This window comes from Lactuca virosa, chromosome 2 (assembly GCF_052849685.1).
Source record: "Lactuca virosa cultivar CGN04683 chromosome 2, Lactuca_virosa_CGN04683_v6, whole genome shotgun sequence".
Lineage (NCBI taxonomy): Eukaryota > Viridiplantae > Streptophyta > Magnoliopsida > Asterales > Asteraceae > Lactuca > Lactuca virosa.
Window position 1 is genome coordinate 282,096,026 of NC_136427.1, and position 17,190 is coordinate 282,113,215.

Below are 17,190 nucleotides of genomic sequence, written 5' to 3' on the forward strand. Positions count from 1 at the left end.
TAAAACCCTAATTTTTCAGGCTCAAGGTCCTATTTAAAGGAAGTGATGGTTAGGGTTTCCTCCACCCTTAGCCTCCATCACCTTCAAAAGTATTATTGATCAACCTTATCCTCTTTACAAGCTTTGAGCTCATTTGGTGTTTTCGATGCACTTTAAAGGAAGAAGAACAAGATTATAGTGTTAGGATCAAACAAGCAATTCCTCTCTATCTTTGGGATCACTCTATGGACCATTTGTAAGACTTCAAGACTTAATCTTTTTGGTTCCTTCTTAGTAGATTTTGGATTCTATGCATATTTGGGTTCATAGTTGTGATTTGAGTGGTTCAATGAGATAAAGTTTGCAACTTTATGACTCATAAAGGTCCCTTGAGCTTAATACCTTCTTGATCTAGAAGTTGGTTGAGTTTTTAGAGTCATGCATGTGGTTTAAGTCATTTTTCTCATATTTTGACCTAGTTGGGTGAAGGACATGCATGGATCATGCATGTCCATAAAGTTTGGGTTTTTATGGACCATTAAGGTCCCAAAAAAAGTTAGGGACTAAATCTAGAATCTAGAAAACCACAGGGCCCATCTATGAGAATAATGAACTCTTGATTTTGTTTCTATTTAGTCATTTTTTTATATAATATATTATCTAAGTTATTGAAATTGTTCACATATTACCGTAACCTATATTAGCCGTTTTACAAAGGTAATTGAATAACTTCAACTAGTTAAATGATATATTATGTACAAAAAAACTGAACAAAATAAAAAATTCATTACCTTATGAATCATTTTTCTTATGAAAACTTGAAAAGAAACCTCAAACATTTGGATGATGTCATTTAAAAAGAGAAAAGAGAACTTATAAAACGAAAATATAAACATAAAATTTGAAATATAGAAGAATTGATAAAGTTAAAAAAAATGTTTTTATGTATTTTAAAGTTCTCGAATCCCAATATTTATATCACGGATCCATATTAGAGTACCAATGTCTTTGCAACATAGGTACAGGTCTATAAAAAAATAAAGTCGACTTTATTATTGATAAAATACACAAGAGATAACGCTATTTAAAATGTTGCAAAACTAAATTGCAGGTTATTTAAAACTTCTTATTATAAAAACGAATAAGACCTAAACCCATCCATTGTCATTATATTGATCTCATCCAATGTCATTAAAGAAAGAACTCAATTTTAAATTTTAGACATAAAAGAGGTAGAAAAATAGGACAGAAGAAAAGTAAATTGTCCTTTATTCAAACCACCAAAGGTAACAGTCTCCAGTGTTGAATTTTTCAACCTACTCCTCTTCCCTACGGCTATATCCTTTGTCCTTCACGTTATCATTATTTTGAATCAACCGCAGAGCGCCCTTCTCATCACGCTTTTGCCTGCTTTCTTCTTTCTTTAAATCAAATTTCATCACATCTCTTTTCCTGAATCCTGTCTTTTTCAAATAAACATTTAGCCTTTTCCTTTATAATTTTGGAAGTTAAATCGAAGCCCACAGTAATCCACATAGGTTATTTATCTCGCATTCGGATTATCGGATAGTTGCCATAGCATGAAAAAAGAAGCAGAGTACTAAAAGTGTCGTCTGGGTTATTATCTTCAAGGTGGAAAAGGTAAAGAAAGACCTGACAATTTGGGGTTTCGAGAAGCTTCAGATGGAAACAGTTGATAGCAGTGTAAAAAAGGACGAGTTTGATTCGTTCAATAGCATAGCAACAAGTTCGAGTTCGAGCAATTCAGTCACTTCTTCTAAAGAATTTTGTTCTTCCCCTGCTCCTCTTGGTTGGCCTATTAGACAGGCTCAAGTGATTAGCAAATGCGATGTTTTTAAAGACAAATTGAAAACAAAAACCCATTTTGAAGGTGAATCCAAAACCAAGAAAATGAGTACAACAGTTTCAGGTACGTCGTACTTTCTGGTTTCTTCGAATTAATTCTTTCTGGGCATTGCAAGAAAACCAGAAATGAGAATTTAAGGAATATGTAGAATTCAACTTCAGCAGGTGAAAAGGACTCTTCCGTGGTTCAAATTTATGAATTTGTCTTTCTGCTCATTATTTGAATTTGAATGGGCGGATTAATTAGGAATAACTTCAAAATTTAAATGTTCAGAAAAAAGTTTCGAGCTTTATCACTTTATTGATTCCATTCCATTCAATTCGCTTTTCTTTTCATATCCCTTCTTTAATCCATCAATATCCTGTTTTATCTCTTAAAATTGAGTAGAAATGGAGATGATGAAAGAGAGATTTGGCAAACTATTACTTGGCGAAGACATGTCTGGAAGTGGCAAAGGGGTTTGCACAGCTTTGGCCATCTCAAATGCCATCACAAATCTTTGTGGTAATTATAGTCGCTTTTTTTTTTTAATTAAAATTTATGTCAAATTCATTAAAAATGGGTTTGTGTTGTGTTTATATGCAGCCACTGCATTTGGTCAGTTATGGAGATTGGAACCCTTGCCTTCTGATAAGAAACAAATGTGGCGAAGAGAGATGGAATGTCTTCTTTGTGTTAGCGATCACATTGTTGAATTTAAACCTTCTTGGCAAACATTAGCAGATGGAAGTAGGCACGAGGTAATTTTTCATTCGCCATTAACAATCATCGATTTGACTTTCTCGAGTCAAATCTTGTGTTTGAAAATTGAAATCCATCAAGATTAGTAACATATCATGCTACATTAGATCATGAGTTGCAGACCAAGATCAGATATTTTTGTCAACCTCCCAGCTCTTCGCAAACTAGACAACCTGCTTTTGGTTAGTGTTTGATTATTTAATGATCGAGAAGAAGTCATTAGTGTTGATTATTTAAATAAATTGTTTGATTTTTTACTGTTTATGTTCATATATGACAGGAAATACTAGATAGTTTCACTAGCACGGAGTTCTGGTACGTTGATAAGGGGATCACGACACCAGAACCCTCTTTTAGTAAGCGGCAAGAAGACAAATGGTGGCTACCAGTGCCACGTGTCCCTGCTAATGGTCTTCAAGAAGCTACACGAAAACGATTAAACTACAAACGTGAATCCGCTAATCAGATTCTAAAAGCTGCCATGTCAATCAACAGTGTTTCTTTATCTGAAATGGAAGTTCCCGAATCATACCTGGAATCCCTTCCAAAGGTATACAAAACAAAATTAAGATCCATTATTATCAAAAATTCTAACACACGTTGTTGTTTCTAGAACGGAAGAGCTTGTCTAGGAGATGTGATGTATCAGTATATAACATCGGAGCAATTCTCATCAGAATGCTTGTTAGATTGCCTTGATCTTTCATCTGAACATGGTGTTCTAGAAATTGCAAACCGTGCGGAAGCAGCAATGTATATATGGCGTAAAAAACCCTTACCCGCTAAAACATCATGGGATATGGTGAAGGATTTAATGGTCGATGGAAATAAACAGCGGGATTTACTGGCCGAAAGAGCAGAAAGCCTCTTGATCTCCTTGAAACACCGGTTTCCTGGTCTAACTCAAACCTCACTAGACACCACCAAGATTCAATGTAACAAGGTACTTACTTACTTACTTACTTACTTACTTACTTCAAGATTGTTGTTTCCATTTCAGAAATGTTTAAACTTAATTAATTTCATGGTTAATTTCAGGATGTAGGAAAATCGATTCTGGAGAGCTACTCTAGGGTTTTGGAGAGCTTAGCATACAACATAGTGGCACGTATAGACGACCTGTTATATGTAGATGATTTGTCTAAACAGTCAGACAATCGAGCATCATCTAGAGTGAGCACAAGTAGTCACAAGAGGGTTTCAGTGAGCGTGAGCAGCACTGGGTCACCATATAGACCTAGTTTTGGGACACCGAAATTCTCACCTGGACCACCGCTAGTGAGCCCTGCAAGAGGAGACAGAACGCCTTTCTTGACCAACAATGGCAACAAGCCTCCTAGCCGTGGTTGTGGGGTCAGACGAGCTTTAACTAGCTATCTTGCTGGTGGGGAATCAAGGGTGAGGAATAGTTGTCAGTTGATAGAAGGTCCGGCCGCTTCTCTTTCTACAAGAAATGCAGAGCTACCAACCCAAAAGGAGAACCGGACTCCAGCTAGGGCACAGAGAGGTACAAGTTGAAGGGATTTGGAAGAGCTTTTAATATTGCTGTGGATGTTTGAGGGATATGATCGATGCTAAAAGTTTAATGAATTACTAGTTCATCTCATCTTCTACCACTTAAATCACATAATTGAATGCAAGATACCAAGTTTGTTGTACAATATATATCATAACATTAACCTTATATTTGATTTTTTTTGCATAATTAAGTAGTGTAACACTCTATGAGTGCTCTCCACATCTGGGATATATGGCATCATATGCAATAATAATGGTCATTAAAGTATAAGCATCGTCCAACAATGTGTGACGGGTTTAAACGTAACCTTCCTAACCAGGATATTACAACGGTCAAAACCATAATTAAAAAAAAAAAAAAAAACATAACCACCACCACCACCAAATCATACATTTTTCTTACATCATGTAAGTGTCTAAGTGTTGTCTTCTCTAGAACTTAGAAATAGTGTGGAAGGCAAACAATGTGTCTGATTTTCCATACAATATACTTATACACTTATCGAATCATTTGCCTTGCTATTTATGTACAAAAAAAATTGATCAAATATGTAAAAGGTTTCAAGAACTTGAATTGCACTTTTATTAAAAGTGTTAACTAAATGAAGAAAGGGATATTGGGCTCAAATTAAAGTCCCGCCCATTGTGTTAGGTTAAAAAGAATGAAAAGCCCAAATATTATTAAAATGAAAAAGAAATCCTTAGATTTTGTATTTTAGATAAGATATAAATTTTGAGGATTTTAAAATTTAAATAAGAAACTTGTATTGTTAGAATTGTATAGAAAATTGAAAAATAAATTGTTACTTAGTTTAATTAAAGAAAAATGAAAAAAAAATATATATCTATTATAATACTCTAGATGTTGACAAGTCAGGGCTTAAATGAGAGCATTGTTTGTTTCTTCGGGGTATCATCGTTTCCTGGTGTGGTCAGTGGTCACACAAAATAATTTTGACAGCACACACACACCCCTTCCCCTTGTGTGCATGTGTGTGTCGATGGTGAAGAATAAAAGAAACTACAGAGTGTTCGATTGAGAGGTCAAAGAGAAAGAAAAAGAAAATTGGGGGATAGAGAAAGAGAGTAACAAGTCAAAAAAAAACGAAATAGAGAGATATTTAAGGAAGGGAAGAACAATAAAACACTTGAAGGCGATGGTTTTCTTCATCCTGAACAGACCAAACACTTGAAATTTATTCAAATATAAACATGGATAAAGCAACCCTTTAAAGCCTTAATTAGAAATTACTTGGAATATATTGATGTATTTATGTTACAAGTGGGGTTTAGATTCTCGAATTACTTCATCAAATGAGCTTAAAAATATTAAAGAACCAAGTATATGTGCTGGATAGATTGGAAACTTATATACAGATATTCATTAAAGCAAATATTAGTAATATACCTTGTATTTTGAGTTTATGTTCATCAAAAGATTGTTTGGAATGGATAATCTGATAGCTTTAACTTTTATGAAGGTAAAACTTTGGCAAAAAGAGGAAATTATATATGAATATGTTAAAAGGAAACATAAAGAGGGGGCGATTGGTATTATTACAATAAATTGGAATTTAAATGTTTAATTATTATATAAGTATATATGTGTATGTAAATATGATTCATATGACGTAAGTAAAGAAGACTTCAGTTGGCAAACACCAAGTATGATGTTATTTCTAAACAAGTGAAGTAAAAATACTTGATGAAACCCAGTTCAACTGATTAAACAACTTTGAATTTAGAGAGTACTATGAGACACACCTCAAATTATTAGCACAATCTCTGATGTCTATAAATGAAAACTCACATACACAAGTACAGATGAATCTAGACTATGCATAAAGAAGAGATGTACTCAAATTGTTATAACAATCTCACGTCTCTATGAAAAAAAGTTTAAGATGCCTAGCTCTAAGGTTGGAGAGAGTGGTGTCACCGAAACCGCATTCTCTTCACTGTCACATGTGCGCCATATCATTTTTTACCACATAAGTGTGGTTTCTTGTCACACCCACGAAGTGGTGCCACACTTTTTGTTTTTTGTTTTTTTTTTCTTTTTTTAAAAAAACAATAATTTAATCAAATGAAACTTCATTTTTAAAAAAAAAAAAAAAATACATTACATTACTTGGGTTTATTTTATTATTTTTTTAATGGATAAAATCTTTATTTTTTTTTTAAAAGATAATATTTCATTAATTAAAAATAAAAATGAAATACATTGCTTAACTTAAAAAAAACTAAAACTTTAGAAAAGCAAATTAGAAACATAAAACCTACAACTTAAAAAAAAAAACCAAACGATTAACAACTTGAAAAAAAAACTAGAAGTTAGTCACGATTTGCGTAACGTTTTTTCACTTCCTCCTTCATCGCCAAAATAACTTGAAGCTCGTCCCCGCTCATATTCGTCGTGTCCAACGATAGTACTCTCATGTCACTGTCCCTTTGTTTCCGAAGCTCTCTTTCAGAAGCAATTTGCAAAATCCTGTATATTATATTTTTTATACCCTTCATGTCGGCCCCCATTTCTTTCAACTCGTCTGAATCCCATGCTTTGCCTTTGTCTTTGCTTTTTGCTTTGTCTCTTCCCATTGGTCGGGAAGGTGGTGAAACTGGAACAGGTTCATCTTCGTTCAGATCAAATTCAACACGAGCATCTGATGTAGTGTGGTTGGACTCAGATGTTCTGTTGCGTTTTGAACCACTGTCGATATGCTCGTCTGATGTTTTGATGTTTTGTCATTTCTTGTTATCTTTCACAAAATTCCAAACTTCAAGAAACTTGAAAGCTTTCAGGTTTTCTTTTTGATACACTTTCAGCGCTTTCCTCAACATCACATCATCGCTTTCTCCACTTTTCCATTGACGTTTCATGTTGGTATACAAATCATTAAACAACATGATTTTCTTGTTCATCTTCCCCCCATTTCGAGTACACTTGATGTTTTGAACGGTATTCTCCACAGTTCATTCCTTTATGGAACCTATGTAAAACGCGAATCCAAAAGCAGTCATGCTTTTGGTCTTTTCCAGTCCACGTATTTTTCTAAAATATCGATCCAAGATTATGCCAACACTAACACTTCTACATGGTTCCCAACCTTTAGCCTCTGCATTCTCTTTTCTTTTAGTTGCTGCTCGAGTAGGCTGAGTTTCTTCAACGAATTCTGGTTCGAAATCAGAAACAACCATTTGTGGTTGTGCTTGTGTTTGTTGAACAAACTCGGGTTGAGACAAAAAATCAAATTGATTAAAATCTGTGTCGGATTGTGGTAATGTTTGTGGTAGTGGTTGTGTTGGTCGTGAAAAATATGGAAGCATATCACCATAGTGGTAATACGGAGGTGAAAAAATCGGTTGATCAAATGAAGGTATTGGGTTGCGGTGTTTTTAGTGAATGTTTTTTCTTTGGTTGGCCTTTTAGAAAAAGACATTTTGAAAAAAATTTGAGGAAAAGATAGTAAAAAGACAAGTAATTATTGTGAAGATTTTGTAAGAAATAGTAAGTATATATAGGGTAAATTAAAAAAGAAAAAAATAATAAAATATAAATTTTGTACAATGGACCTTTTTAACGGTCAAAAGGTGCACCATCCAATCAACAGACACGGCCAGAACTCGCCACACTGCAGCCAAAACCGCAGGAAACCGCACCCAGGGGCAGTGTTCGCGGTCCAGGTGGCAAAACCACGGTTTGGAACCGCGCCCACTCCCTGCAGCCTAAGAAAAACATCACCAAGGAGTCATGTATCATATCTGAGCTAACTATGATTGAGACAATTTGAACAGAAAAGTCAAAACAAGTAACCTATCAGTCATTTTCATATAATAAAAAAAATGGTACATTAATGTAATATAACATAAAGAAAATAACCTAGCCTTAAAAACTTGAGCTGAAAACTCGGCCACATTATAAAAAGGTACCAAAACTTAACATATCTCATCCATTATCAGCAAAACCATTATGATCTAACACTCATAAACAGAATCCAAACCTAGATGCTTTATGCAACAATGGAAAGCTTAGAAGCAGATGAAAGCCTGGACCTCTTTTTAGCCAAACTCTCACTTCTCTTTTCCCTTTGTTCCTTGAGCCTGCTTGCAAGAAGCTTCTGGTAATCTGCAGCCTCTGATTTGGCCTTTGCAATCCTCTTCTTCTTGTCAGCAATTCTTGCCCTCTTTCTTTGCAGTGTCAATGGTGTCACCAACCTCTGTATCTTAGGAGCCTTGCTCACCTCCTTACCTGTATGTATCAGATTCCCATTATACCCCCAATCAATGAATCATTCCAATATACTCTTTTTTGCAAGAAAACAAAAGTCAAAGACTTACCAGCTTTGTTTGTGAAGGTTCTGCGATAGGTGTTGACATACTTCCTGACATCATCTTCTTTAGAGAGATTGAAAAGCTTGCGGATCTTTGATGCTCTTTTGGGGCCTCTCATTCTTGGCTTCTCAACATCGGTCAATCCGGGCAGATCGTTGTCACCCTTCTTCACAATCACCAAATTCAATACAGAAAGATCTTGGCTCACAATGCACCCACGCACAGACTTCCTCCTGCGTTCACCATTACGCCTTCCATATCCCCTGAAGCAAGGAGTACCTAGAGGGGCAAAAGAGTCATTTACTTATTATCAAAACCAAATGACCAAAGTATATAAAGTTAAAGACTTTAACACAAACCAACCTCGGACAAGTAAAAGACGAACACGCCCTGGAGTCAACACTCCTTGCTTCATTGGGAAACCTTGTTTGTCACATCCTCCCATGATCTTGAAAACATATCCCTTAAACTCCTGTTAATCAAAATAGCAGTTAAGTTGAATATCTGGTTATTGGTTTAATTAGATTTTAGTAATACAAACTACAAAGTATAGATGTCTATACCTCTCCAAGTGCATCTCCATTGACTTCCTGGGAGATCCTCTTGTCATAAAAAGCACGACTGTATAATTTTTGTTAAAGCAATAAGTGTCGATCATCTCAATGATCAAAAGACCATAACTTTAAAAGTATAAAAAGAATGAATGCAAGGAACTTAACACTGAAATCAAGTTTTTTTAGAGAACAGGAGGCATAAAAACGTCCAGCTTTATCAAATACACGTAGTGGAAACAAAACAGAAATAACAGCTATGATTCCAAATCAATGCTCAAAACCAGACATCAATTCGAACTGTAAAAAATGAAATATCAATGCACACAAAAGATTGCCAACTGCAATTCCTATTTCTTTTGGATAAAGGGAACAGGTGTTTAACATAATCAGAGTAAATCATCAAAAAAATGAGATTTTGTTCGATGTGGAGAAGGGATTTTATTTTTTAGATTGAAGGATCACTAAACATGTTCTCGAAATCTATTTGCAAGCTAAACCAAGAATCTGTCATTTCTAAAGCTAGAACCAGAGATTAACGAGTACAACTATCGACAGCAAGATTAAGACAACTGGGTTAACATTCAACAGGATTGCTACGAATAAAACAGAACTACTGGAGTCAATGCCAGCAATTCTCTAGAAATAAGTTCAAATATCAATTTATGAAGTTGTAGTGAGTCTAAAAAACAATTAACAAATAAGAAAAGAGCTTACAGCTTTTGGTCATCGTCAATTTCGAGTTTCTTCTGGCATCCAGTTGTTGGATTTGCAATGTTGAACTAAAAAAATCATCACAAGTACAGTCACAAAACTATGAATATATAATTATGGATGAGATGAAATCAGGTTTGAAGAGATGGTACCTTCATCTTCGGACAAGGAGGAGGAGGCCGCCGCGAAGATGATTTGGAAACAACGTTTCTTCGTTTCTTGATGAATTAGGGTTTTTGAACGTTGTTTAAAGCGTTTTTATATCCGGTGTATAATTCGCTTGATTGGGTTATTGGGCTTTTCTGCACATGGATCAAGTCATCAAACATTCAAACTGAGATATGGGTTTTCTCTGGATTTTTTTTTTCAAATTGATTTATTTAACTTTATTATATTTTGGGCGTGTTCGACGAAACTAATTGGTAGCGGGCAGTTTGTAGCTTGTATCGTTTTGTTAAACGCTACATGCAATAGCTTTTGGATTTGAAGCGTTTTGTTTAAACTAAACGCTATAAGTTTGTAGTGTCAAACAAAACTTTCTGTTCAAAACGGAGCGTTTTATCAAACGTTAGAAGTTATAAGTTCTCAAACGCTCTAAACGCTTCGTACCGAACACGCCATTTATTATAAGTAAAATAGAAAGAAAAATACAACATCAAATACAAAAGGCGAAAATATAGAAACAAACTAAATTTTATGAATATATAAAGTGGTTTTTACTTTCGTCTTTGTTTTATTTGTTTAGATTTGGTCTTTATTAGGCCATGGTAGTCATTATCTTACTCAGTAGATAGAGGTGAAATCCTTGATTTTTAGATCGTTGTCGTTTTCGTCTTGCTCAATGAGTGGAGGTGACAGATTATGCTTAAAGTGAAATGATGATATATCGCTTCATGTTACCCGATTAATCCTTCAAACAAATTGTAACATCCCAAATTTTGAGACCAAAAGTTTCGTTTTGATTAATTAAAAACCGCTTAATAAATCTTGCTCAATCATTTAATAACATTCTTAATAAAACAATTATCAGAGTTTTAAATCCCAAAGATCATCTAGTGCGGAAACATGGTGTGATGCGTTGCGATCGCCCCGAGCTCCTTCTTTGGAAAAACGTTAATACCTAAAACAAATAACTGAAAACCGTAAGCACGAAGCTTAGTGAGTTCCCCCAGATACCACATACCATACATATCAACTGATCCATACATGTCACACGTAACCATGAGTCATACATAACAAACATATCCATAATCAAGTAAGGTGCTATGTGCCAAACATAGTCTTGCTGTATTGCCACGGGCCGCACGTGGTCTTTCTTGTCAAGCCTGGGGGCACTCCCTGGGTCTTACAGACAAGTGCCAAGGGCCACCCCCTGGTCTTCCATGCAAGCATCACAAAGACAATTATACATACTACTCTTCTAGGCTACTCAGCATACAGTGTGCCAGGAGCCACATCCTGGTCTTTCATTCCTAATAGTATACAGTGTGCCAGGAGCCTCCTCATGGTCTTTCATACATGTTGCCTAGGGCTAACCCCCGGGTCTTCCTACCATACATAATAACATACTGTGTGCCAGGAGCCTCCTCCTGGTCTTTCATGTATAATGCCTAGGGCTCACCCTCGGGTCTTCCTACCATACATAAACTAAATGGGCCGGCATTGTGGCCGTAGACCCATACAAACAGTGAGGAGACTCACCTCGTACTGCTGACGCTGCTGATAACCCTCTGGCTGCTATCCAACAACTCTCCGAACTGCTGCTCTTCTAGCTCCCCGAGCTATCGATACCAATAATAGAAACACTTAGCCTAACTGTCCTCAAGAAGTCAACTAAGTCAACTCTGGTCAAAGTCCCTCTCATGGTTAAGGTCCTGGTCAAAGTCAACCTTCCAGTTGACTCGGCTCGTCGAGTTGTTATGCCAACTCGCCGAGTCCATGCTCTTCAAATCCCAAACAACCCCGACTCCACTTGTCGAGTCTAGCGAGAACTCGACGAGTTCTCTTCATCTAACACTTCGGGACTATCTTCAACCGAATCGCCGAGTTCCTCCTTGAACTCGTCGAGTTCATCATCATTGTATGAATATCTAGGCCATGACTCGCCGAGTTATATGAACAACTCGTCGAGTTCATCTTCATAACTAAGAAGATTGTCTTGGACTCGCCGAGTTCCTCTTCGAACTCGTCGAGTACTATGATCTTCATGTCCATTACGGACCCAGTCTGGCTGAATCCTTCACTACTCCACCCACTGATCCGAATCATAACAGAAGGGTTTGGGTTTACGACCCGACTCGCCGAGTCCATGAACGGACTCGTCGAGTCCACCTTGTGACATCTCTATTCTGTCGATTACAGTCCATTCCAACACTTCCAACTCATAGATCTGGACTCCTAATGTTAGCATTGCACGTAAAGTTGCTAACTTTACGTGCATGCAAGGTGCTATGAGGCTAGAACACTCAATCCAAGCTACAATGAAGGCCTAGGTCATGAAATGGGACCTTAGCTGGATAAAGCGGACAACTTTGAGCTTCTAAAGCTCAAGAGTGTCCAGATCTATTGTCCAATCCATCCTCAAAGGCTTAATACTCGGATTCTACTTAGAAATGATCCAATCGTGACAAAAAGGCAAGCTAGAAAGGGGATCCATCAATTGAAAGCTCAAGGTTCAGACTTTTTACCTCCTAACAGTTTCCAAGTCGATATGGAGGCTGGATCTACTCTTCCTTCCTTGCTCCTTTCCCTCCAAGCTTCCAAGATGCACTCTAAAGGCCCTTAATCTTCTCAAAAGCTCAAACAATGGAGTTGGGTGGCTAGGGTTTTGGGTTCTGGACGAGAGAGGCTGTAAATGAGCCCTAGGGAAGAGAATAAGATGCTTAAATAAGGTACCAAGTCCCGGAATTAGGGTTTCCAAACCCAGACCAGACTCGCCGAGTCCACTCGCCGAGTCGGTCACTTAGTCTTTGACACGGAACCCGCTTCGACTCGTCGAGTTCTTCCTTGGGCTCGACGAGTTGACCCCCTTTAGACTTAGGGTTTTCCTTCCTTTCTCGGCCTTTCTGATACTGTGTGATACACAAATATGTACTTCCTTTGATGGGGGGGGGGGTTGTTCTCTAGAGATATATTATTTTACCACTAACGGAAAAATAGATTTTAAAACTATTGTAGAAGTTCGGACAGTTAAAATCACACAAAATGTTAGTAGTATTAGAAATATTGGTTCATTTTATTTCCACCGAGACAAAATATCTAGATTTCTTTTTCAATTATTTATTGGTCCAATTTCACTATTAGGAATACAAAGTTTGTGCTCTTTTACCAACTTCATTTCATAAGTAATCAAAAAGTTGCATATTATAATTGTTGGCTTTATATAGCATAAACACATTCTTTAAAACCTATGAAGTATGAACCCTTCCTTCACTTTTGTTAATTTCATTCATTGTGCTTCTTCGTCCCTATCTTCCACATCTCTCATTACTTGATCCTCATCTGCACTATCATCATCTACATACGCTTGAGAGCTCACTACCTCTCTTATCAAGTTCTTATGTTTCAAGTTGTCTATCAAAATACAATTTTATTGATTTAGCCACTCAACTATTATATCATTATGAGGATAATAAAAAAAACATAATTTGCATCCACTTGATGAAGAATGAATAATAGCCTTACCAATAACATGAAACAACAAACGTTCCAAAGATCTCTTGGTTGCATGGATTTTACTAGTGATACTCGTTTGTTTCAAACCCTTTCATATCCAAACATAAATATAAGCAAAACATCTAAATAAATGTCCATGATTAGACCGAATGGAGTGAAGCCGCCGCTCGGCGTAGGTGGCATACACCATGGATGATGGCATGTCGAGTTGATAAGCTCCAAACAACATTTCATTGTCGAGGTGAGAGAGAGGCAACAACTATTTTTGTATTTTTTTTTCAAATTTTACTAATTTAACCTACCAATTTAATTTTTTCAACCACTTTTTTTAACTCAATACAAACTCAGCCACTTAGAAGAAACAAGAAAAAGCTTAAAACACTTCATCAAACAATTTGTCGCTTTCAGTGTATCGACGTCAACTTGATTCATCCAGACCACCAATGTATCATTATCCCAGAAAATATTCCATATTATACATATAGAGAAAACCAACCCCAATTTCAATCTTCATCCCAATTGCCACCCCAATCCCAATTTCCATCCTGATTACAATCCCAACCCTCTCCCCAACCCGATTTTAATGCGTTTGAAACATTGCAAGAAAATATATTACAATCTACTGAATCGGATTCAATCGAATCCGAAGATGCACCCATCGCTCAACCCGACCCTGGACCACTCAACCCTCAAGTCAACTAGAAGAAAGAAGAGAGGGCGGATAACCAAAACTGGAAATGGATGAAGAAAAGGCGTTAACGAGAGAATGGGTGGAATGTTGTAAGGAAAAGAAGAAAACGTTCAAAAATATAGCTTTTTGGAATGTTGTAAAGGACAAAGAAAAATGGCTCAAACAACACACATAGGAAGACTTCACAAGTAGTTAAAAAAAAACTAAAACATCTGAAAACTCACATAGTTAGTCTTCGGATGCACATGTTGGAATAAACCTCAATGACGACGAACCATATGATATTCATAGGCCGAGTTGTCTTATTGGAAGAGATTAAACGAAGAGAAAGTTAAAGAGTGTCGAAGGTTCTTCAAGTGAGGAAAGGAGAGAGGGTCTCATAGAGTTAATGAGCATGTCCAAAGAAGGTTGCAACTTGCAAAACAAAAAGAACAAAAATCGTGAGTGGAAGCTAATGATGAAAGACGTTTCAAAATTACCCATGAATCAACATCGAGCCAAGGAGAAAGTGCAAGCGGAGCTTATCAAGAAATATAATTTTGACAAGTAGTATTAAGTTTAGTTTTAAGTCTAGTTTTAAGTCAAGTTTTAAGTATAGTATCAAGTCAAGTATTAAGTCAAGTTAAATAATATTTCAAATGTTGTAGCTTTCTTTTTTTATTTTAATAAAATGATTGTTTTTTTTTTCAAATGTATTAAATTTAAAAAATACATAATTAAATAAAATCTTGACCCACTTACTGAAAATGACATGTCATTCATGTTGTGTGGAAAAAGTGACATGACAGTGAGATGGATGTCAAAAAGTTTATGTGGCGGCGTAACATGTCATGTACCACTCCCTCAAGCATTATAATAATAATAATAATAATAATAACAACGATAGCTTTGCTTCCGAACATAGCGTTTGTATTGTTCTTGTCCCTTTCTGAAAGTCTCTAAACTAAAAAATCCACAGTAAAACTTCTAGTTTAATTCAAACGACTTAATTGGTTTAGTAAAAATTAAAAGTGAAAAATTGCCTTACAAGTTGAATAATAACTTGATTATGGCCCTGAAAGTGGGTTTCTAGAAACTCAAAAACTACACAAGCCTCCTCAAATACCAGTTTAATTCTAGATTGAATAACTAAATGATCATTTTACCTTTGCATTCAATATAACAAATTTCATAATATTTATCTCATCAACTTTAAGTGTGAGGAGTTGGGAGGAAAAAGAACAAAGACAAATAGTTAAAGGGTTAGTGCTTTAATACACACAACTAAACCATGTTTTATGGATTTACCCACTGAGCTTGAAAGAAATAGTCATGTATAGCTGTCTAGATTAAGCTCATCAAGTCAAAAAGAAACAACCGCTTAGGGCATTACACATACTTTCTTTACGAACGAATCAACAAAGCGTTGATCCACCATTTTGAGAACATCAACATACATTAAATTTTTACATCAAAAGGGGACTAGACAAGCTTTCTAAGATGAGAATGGAATTTACGCCTTTTGCACACACGAAGCGTTGAACGGCTTTTTAGGGTGAGACACAAAATTGTAATTTTTGTCTCACTGATATCAGTCTCGGTTCTAGCTTTAATGCATGCCAAACATAATACAACGTGTACTTTCATATCATGTCATGTTAGTACCTTGTCATGAGTCCTGCAAATGTTTAACAATGATACAACTACATTTACGGATCGATAAAGCTTCTCCATAATTAGTTGAACGTCATTTGGTGAGGGGTAGCTATTGATTTATTTATATGAACAACTTCTTTAATCAAATGTGATAAAAAGTTGCATTGATAATTATTGAAACTTGTTAATTATGATTTTTTTTTGATAAAAAAAAAGATGAGTATAACGAGGTTTTGTTCATGCTGCAAATAAAACAATTTTTTGTTAGTAACTAGTATTATATACATATTAATTTGCAATGTCGATGACCCCTTACAAGGTTACCGGTCATTTGGTTTTACTATTTCCAAACCATAAATGGATAAATCCATATCACATTACCATCTTTACAGAATATAATACAAGATGCAAAATTACCATTTATCTGGAAATAGCGATTTTACCTTTGGTCATAGCCGATTCTCACATTAACATTTTTTACCCATAAAAATTTTGGTTTAACAGTTTTCATTCTTCATAATTTTAAAGGTAAATTATTGGTATTTTATAAGTTATGATTTTGGTTTCTTAATATATATGTTAAAGTTACATTTTTGATCATTTACATAGTTTCTTTTTATTGTTTTCGTTTTTATTGATTGCAAATGAGTTTCCCGCCACAATATGTGGGATGACTTAAATACTAGTTTTAAATATAAATGTTGAAGGGAAAGAAAAGATGCCTACCAACTCTTTATGCCAAATAGAAAATGTTGAGGAGCATAGAGTTGTAAAACCATGGCTTGTTTCCTCAACTGTTAAAGATACCAAACACCAAATAAATAACTTTTGTAATCTTAGAAGAAAATATTGATCAATTTTTAATATACAATTTTGTAGATTACTTAGTGCTATACTCACCATAGGCAAAATACAACATGCAAGTTCATCAAGTGTTTGTGAAGTGGACTCACAATTTCCAAGTAAGCATGAACAGTCTTCTGCCCCATGTGAAAACCATTAAGCATTAACTAAACTATAATAACAAATTAAACCTAATGAGATTATTGATAAAAACAGAGATTTACTTTTCCTTTCCAATCATTTTCAATCATGAGACGATAGTATTTCAGCAGAAGAGCTGAGTTTTTTGCACACAGTGGCTTATGAGTTCCCGAATGTTAACCGGTTTATGTCTGGACATGTCAGCATCTGTGCTGGATCCAAAACAAAAAGAACAGAAATACAGAAATGCCATAGGAGGGAGGAGGGTAGTGGGTACCCAACCTTGCTGAAGCAATGAAGTGTCTCTTTGACTACTAATTAAGCTTGAAACAAAAGGTATATCTGGATTAACAGCCATGGAAGATTGATCCCTCCAATGTGTTTGACAGGTTTCAGAACCTCAAAGTACTTTGTAAGATACAAGATACCTTAAAACATCGTTGCTATTTATCACACCTGATTTTCTCCATTTGGGTGACAATTTTTGAATCCCTTCGATGACT

At 35.7% G+C, this 17,190-nt stretch overlaps 2 protein-coding genes and 1 long non-coding RNA gene across 3 annotated transcripts; 1 reads left to right on the plus strand and 2 right to left on the minus strand.

Annotated features, from left to right (window-relative positions):
• Positions 1-1,123: 1,123 nt before the first annotated feature.
• On the minus strand, positions 1,124-3,952 carry LOC145161246 (uncharacterized). The gene is made up of 2 exons (XR_013738412.1): positions 3,852-3,952; positions 1,124-1,795 (listed from the first exon to the last, which is right to left on the minus strand). It is a non-coding gene; the product is annotated as an uncharacterized LOC145161246 (long non-coding RNA).
• On the plus strand, positions 1,663-4,292 carry LOC145161241 (rop guanine nucleotide exchange factor 7-like). The gene is made up of 7 exons (XM_079080738.1): positions 1,663-1,909; positions 2,234-2,350; positions 2,432-2,586; positions 2,695-2,769; positions 2,868-3,137; positions 3,201-3,530; positions 3,626-4,292. Exons 1-7 carry the CDS (start codon positions 1,663-1,665, stop codon positions 4,103-4,105), a joined length of 1,674 nt encoding a protein of 557 aa, XP_078936864.1. The 3' UTR covers positions 4,106-4,292.
• Positions 4,293-7,905: 3,613 nt separating this feature from the next.
• On the minus strand, positions 7,906-9,996 carry LOC145161242 (small ribosomal subunit protein eS6-like). Its single transcript, XM_079080739.1, has 6 exons — positions 9,855-9,996; positions 9,706-9,770; positions 9,001-9,058; positions 8,801-8,909; positions 8,444-8,716; positions 7,906-8,354 (listed from the first exon to the last, which is right to left on the minus strand). Exons 1-6 carry the CDS (start codon positions 9,858-9,860, stop codon positions 8,116-8,118), a joined length of 750 nt encoding a protein of 249 aa, XP_078936865.1. The 5' UTR covers positions 9,861-9,996; the 3' UTR covers positions 7,906-8,115.
• Between the last annotated feature and the right edge of the window lie 7,194 nt (positions 9,997-17,190).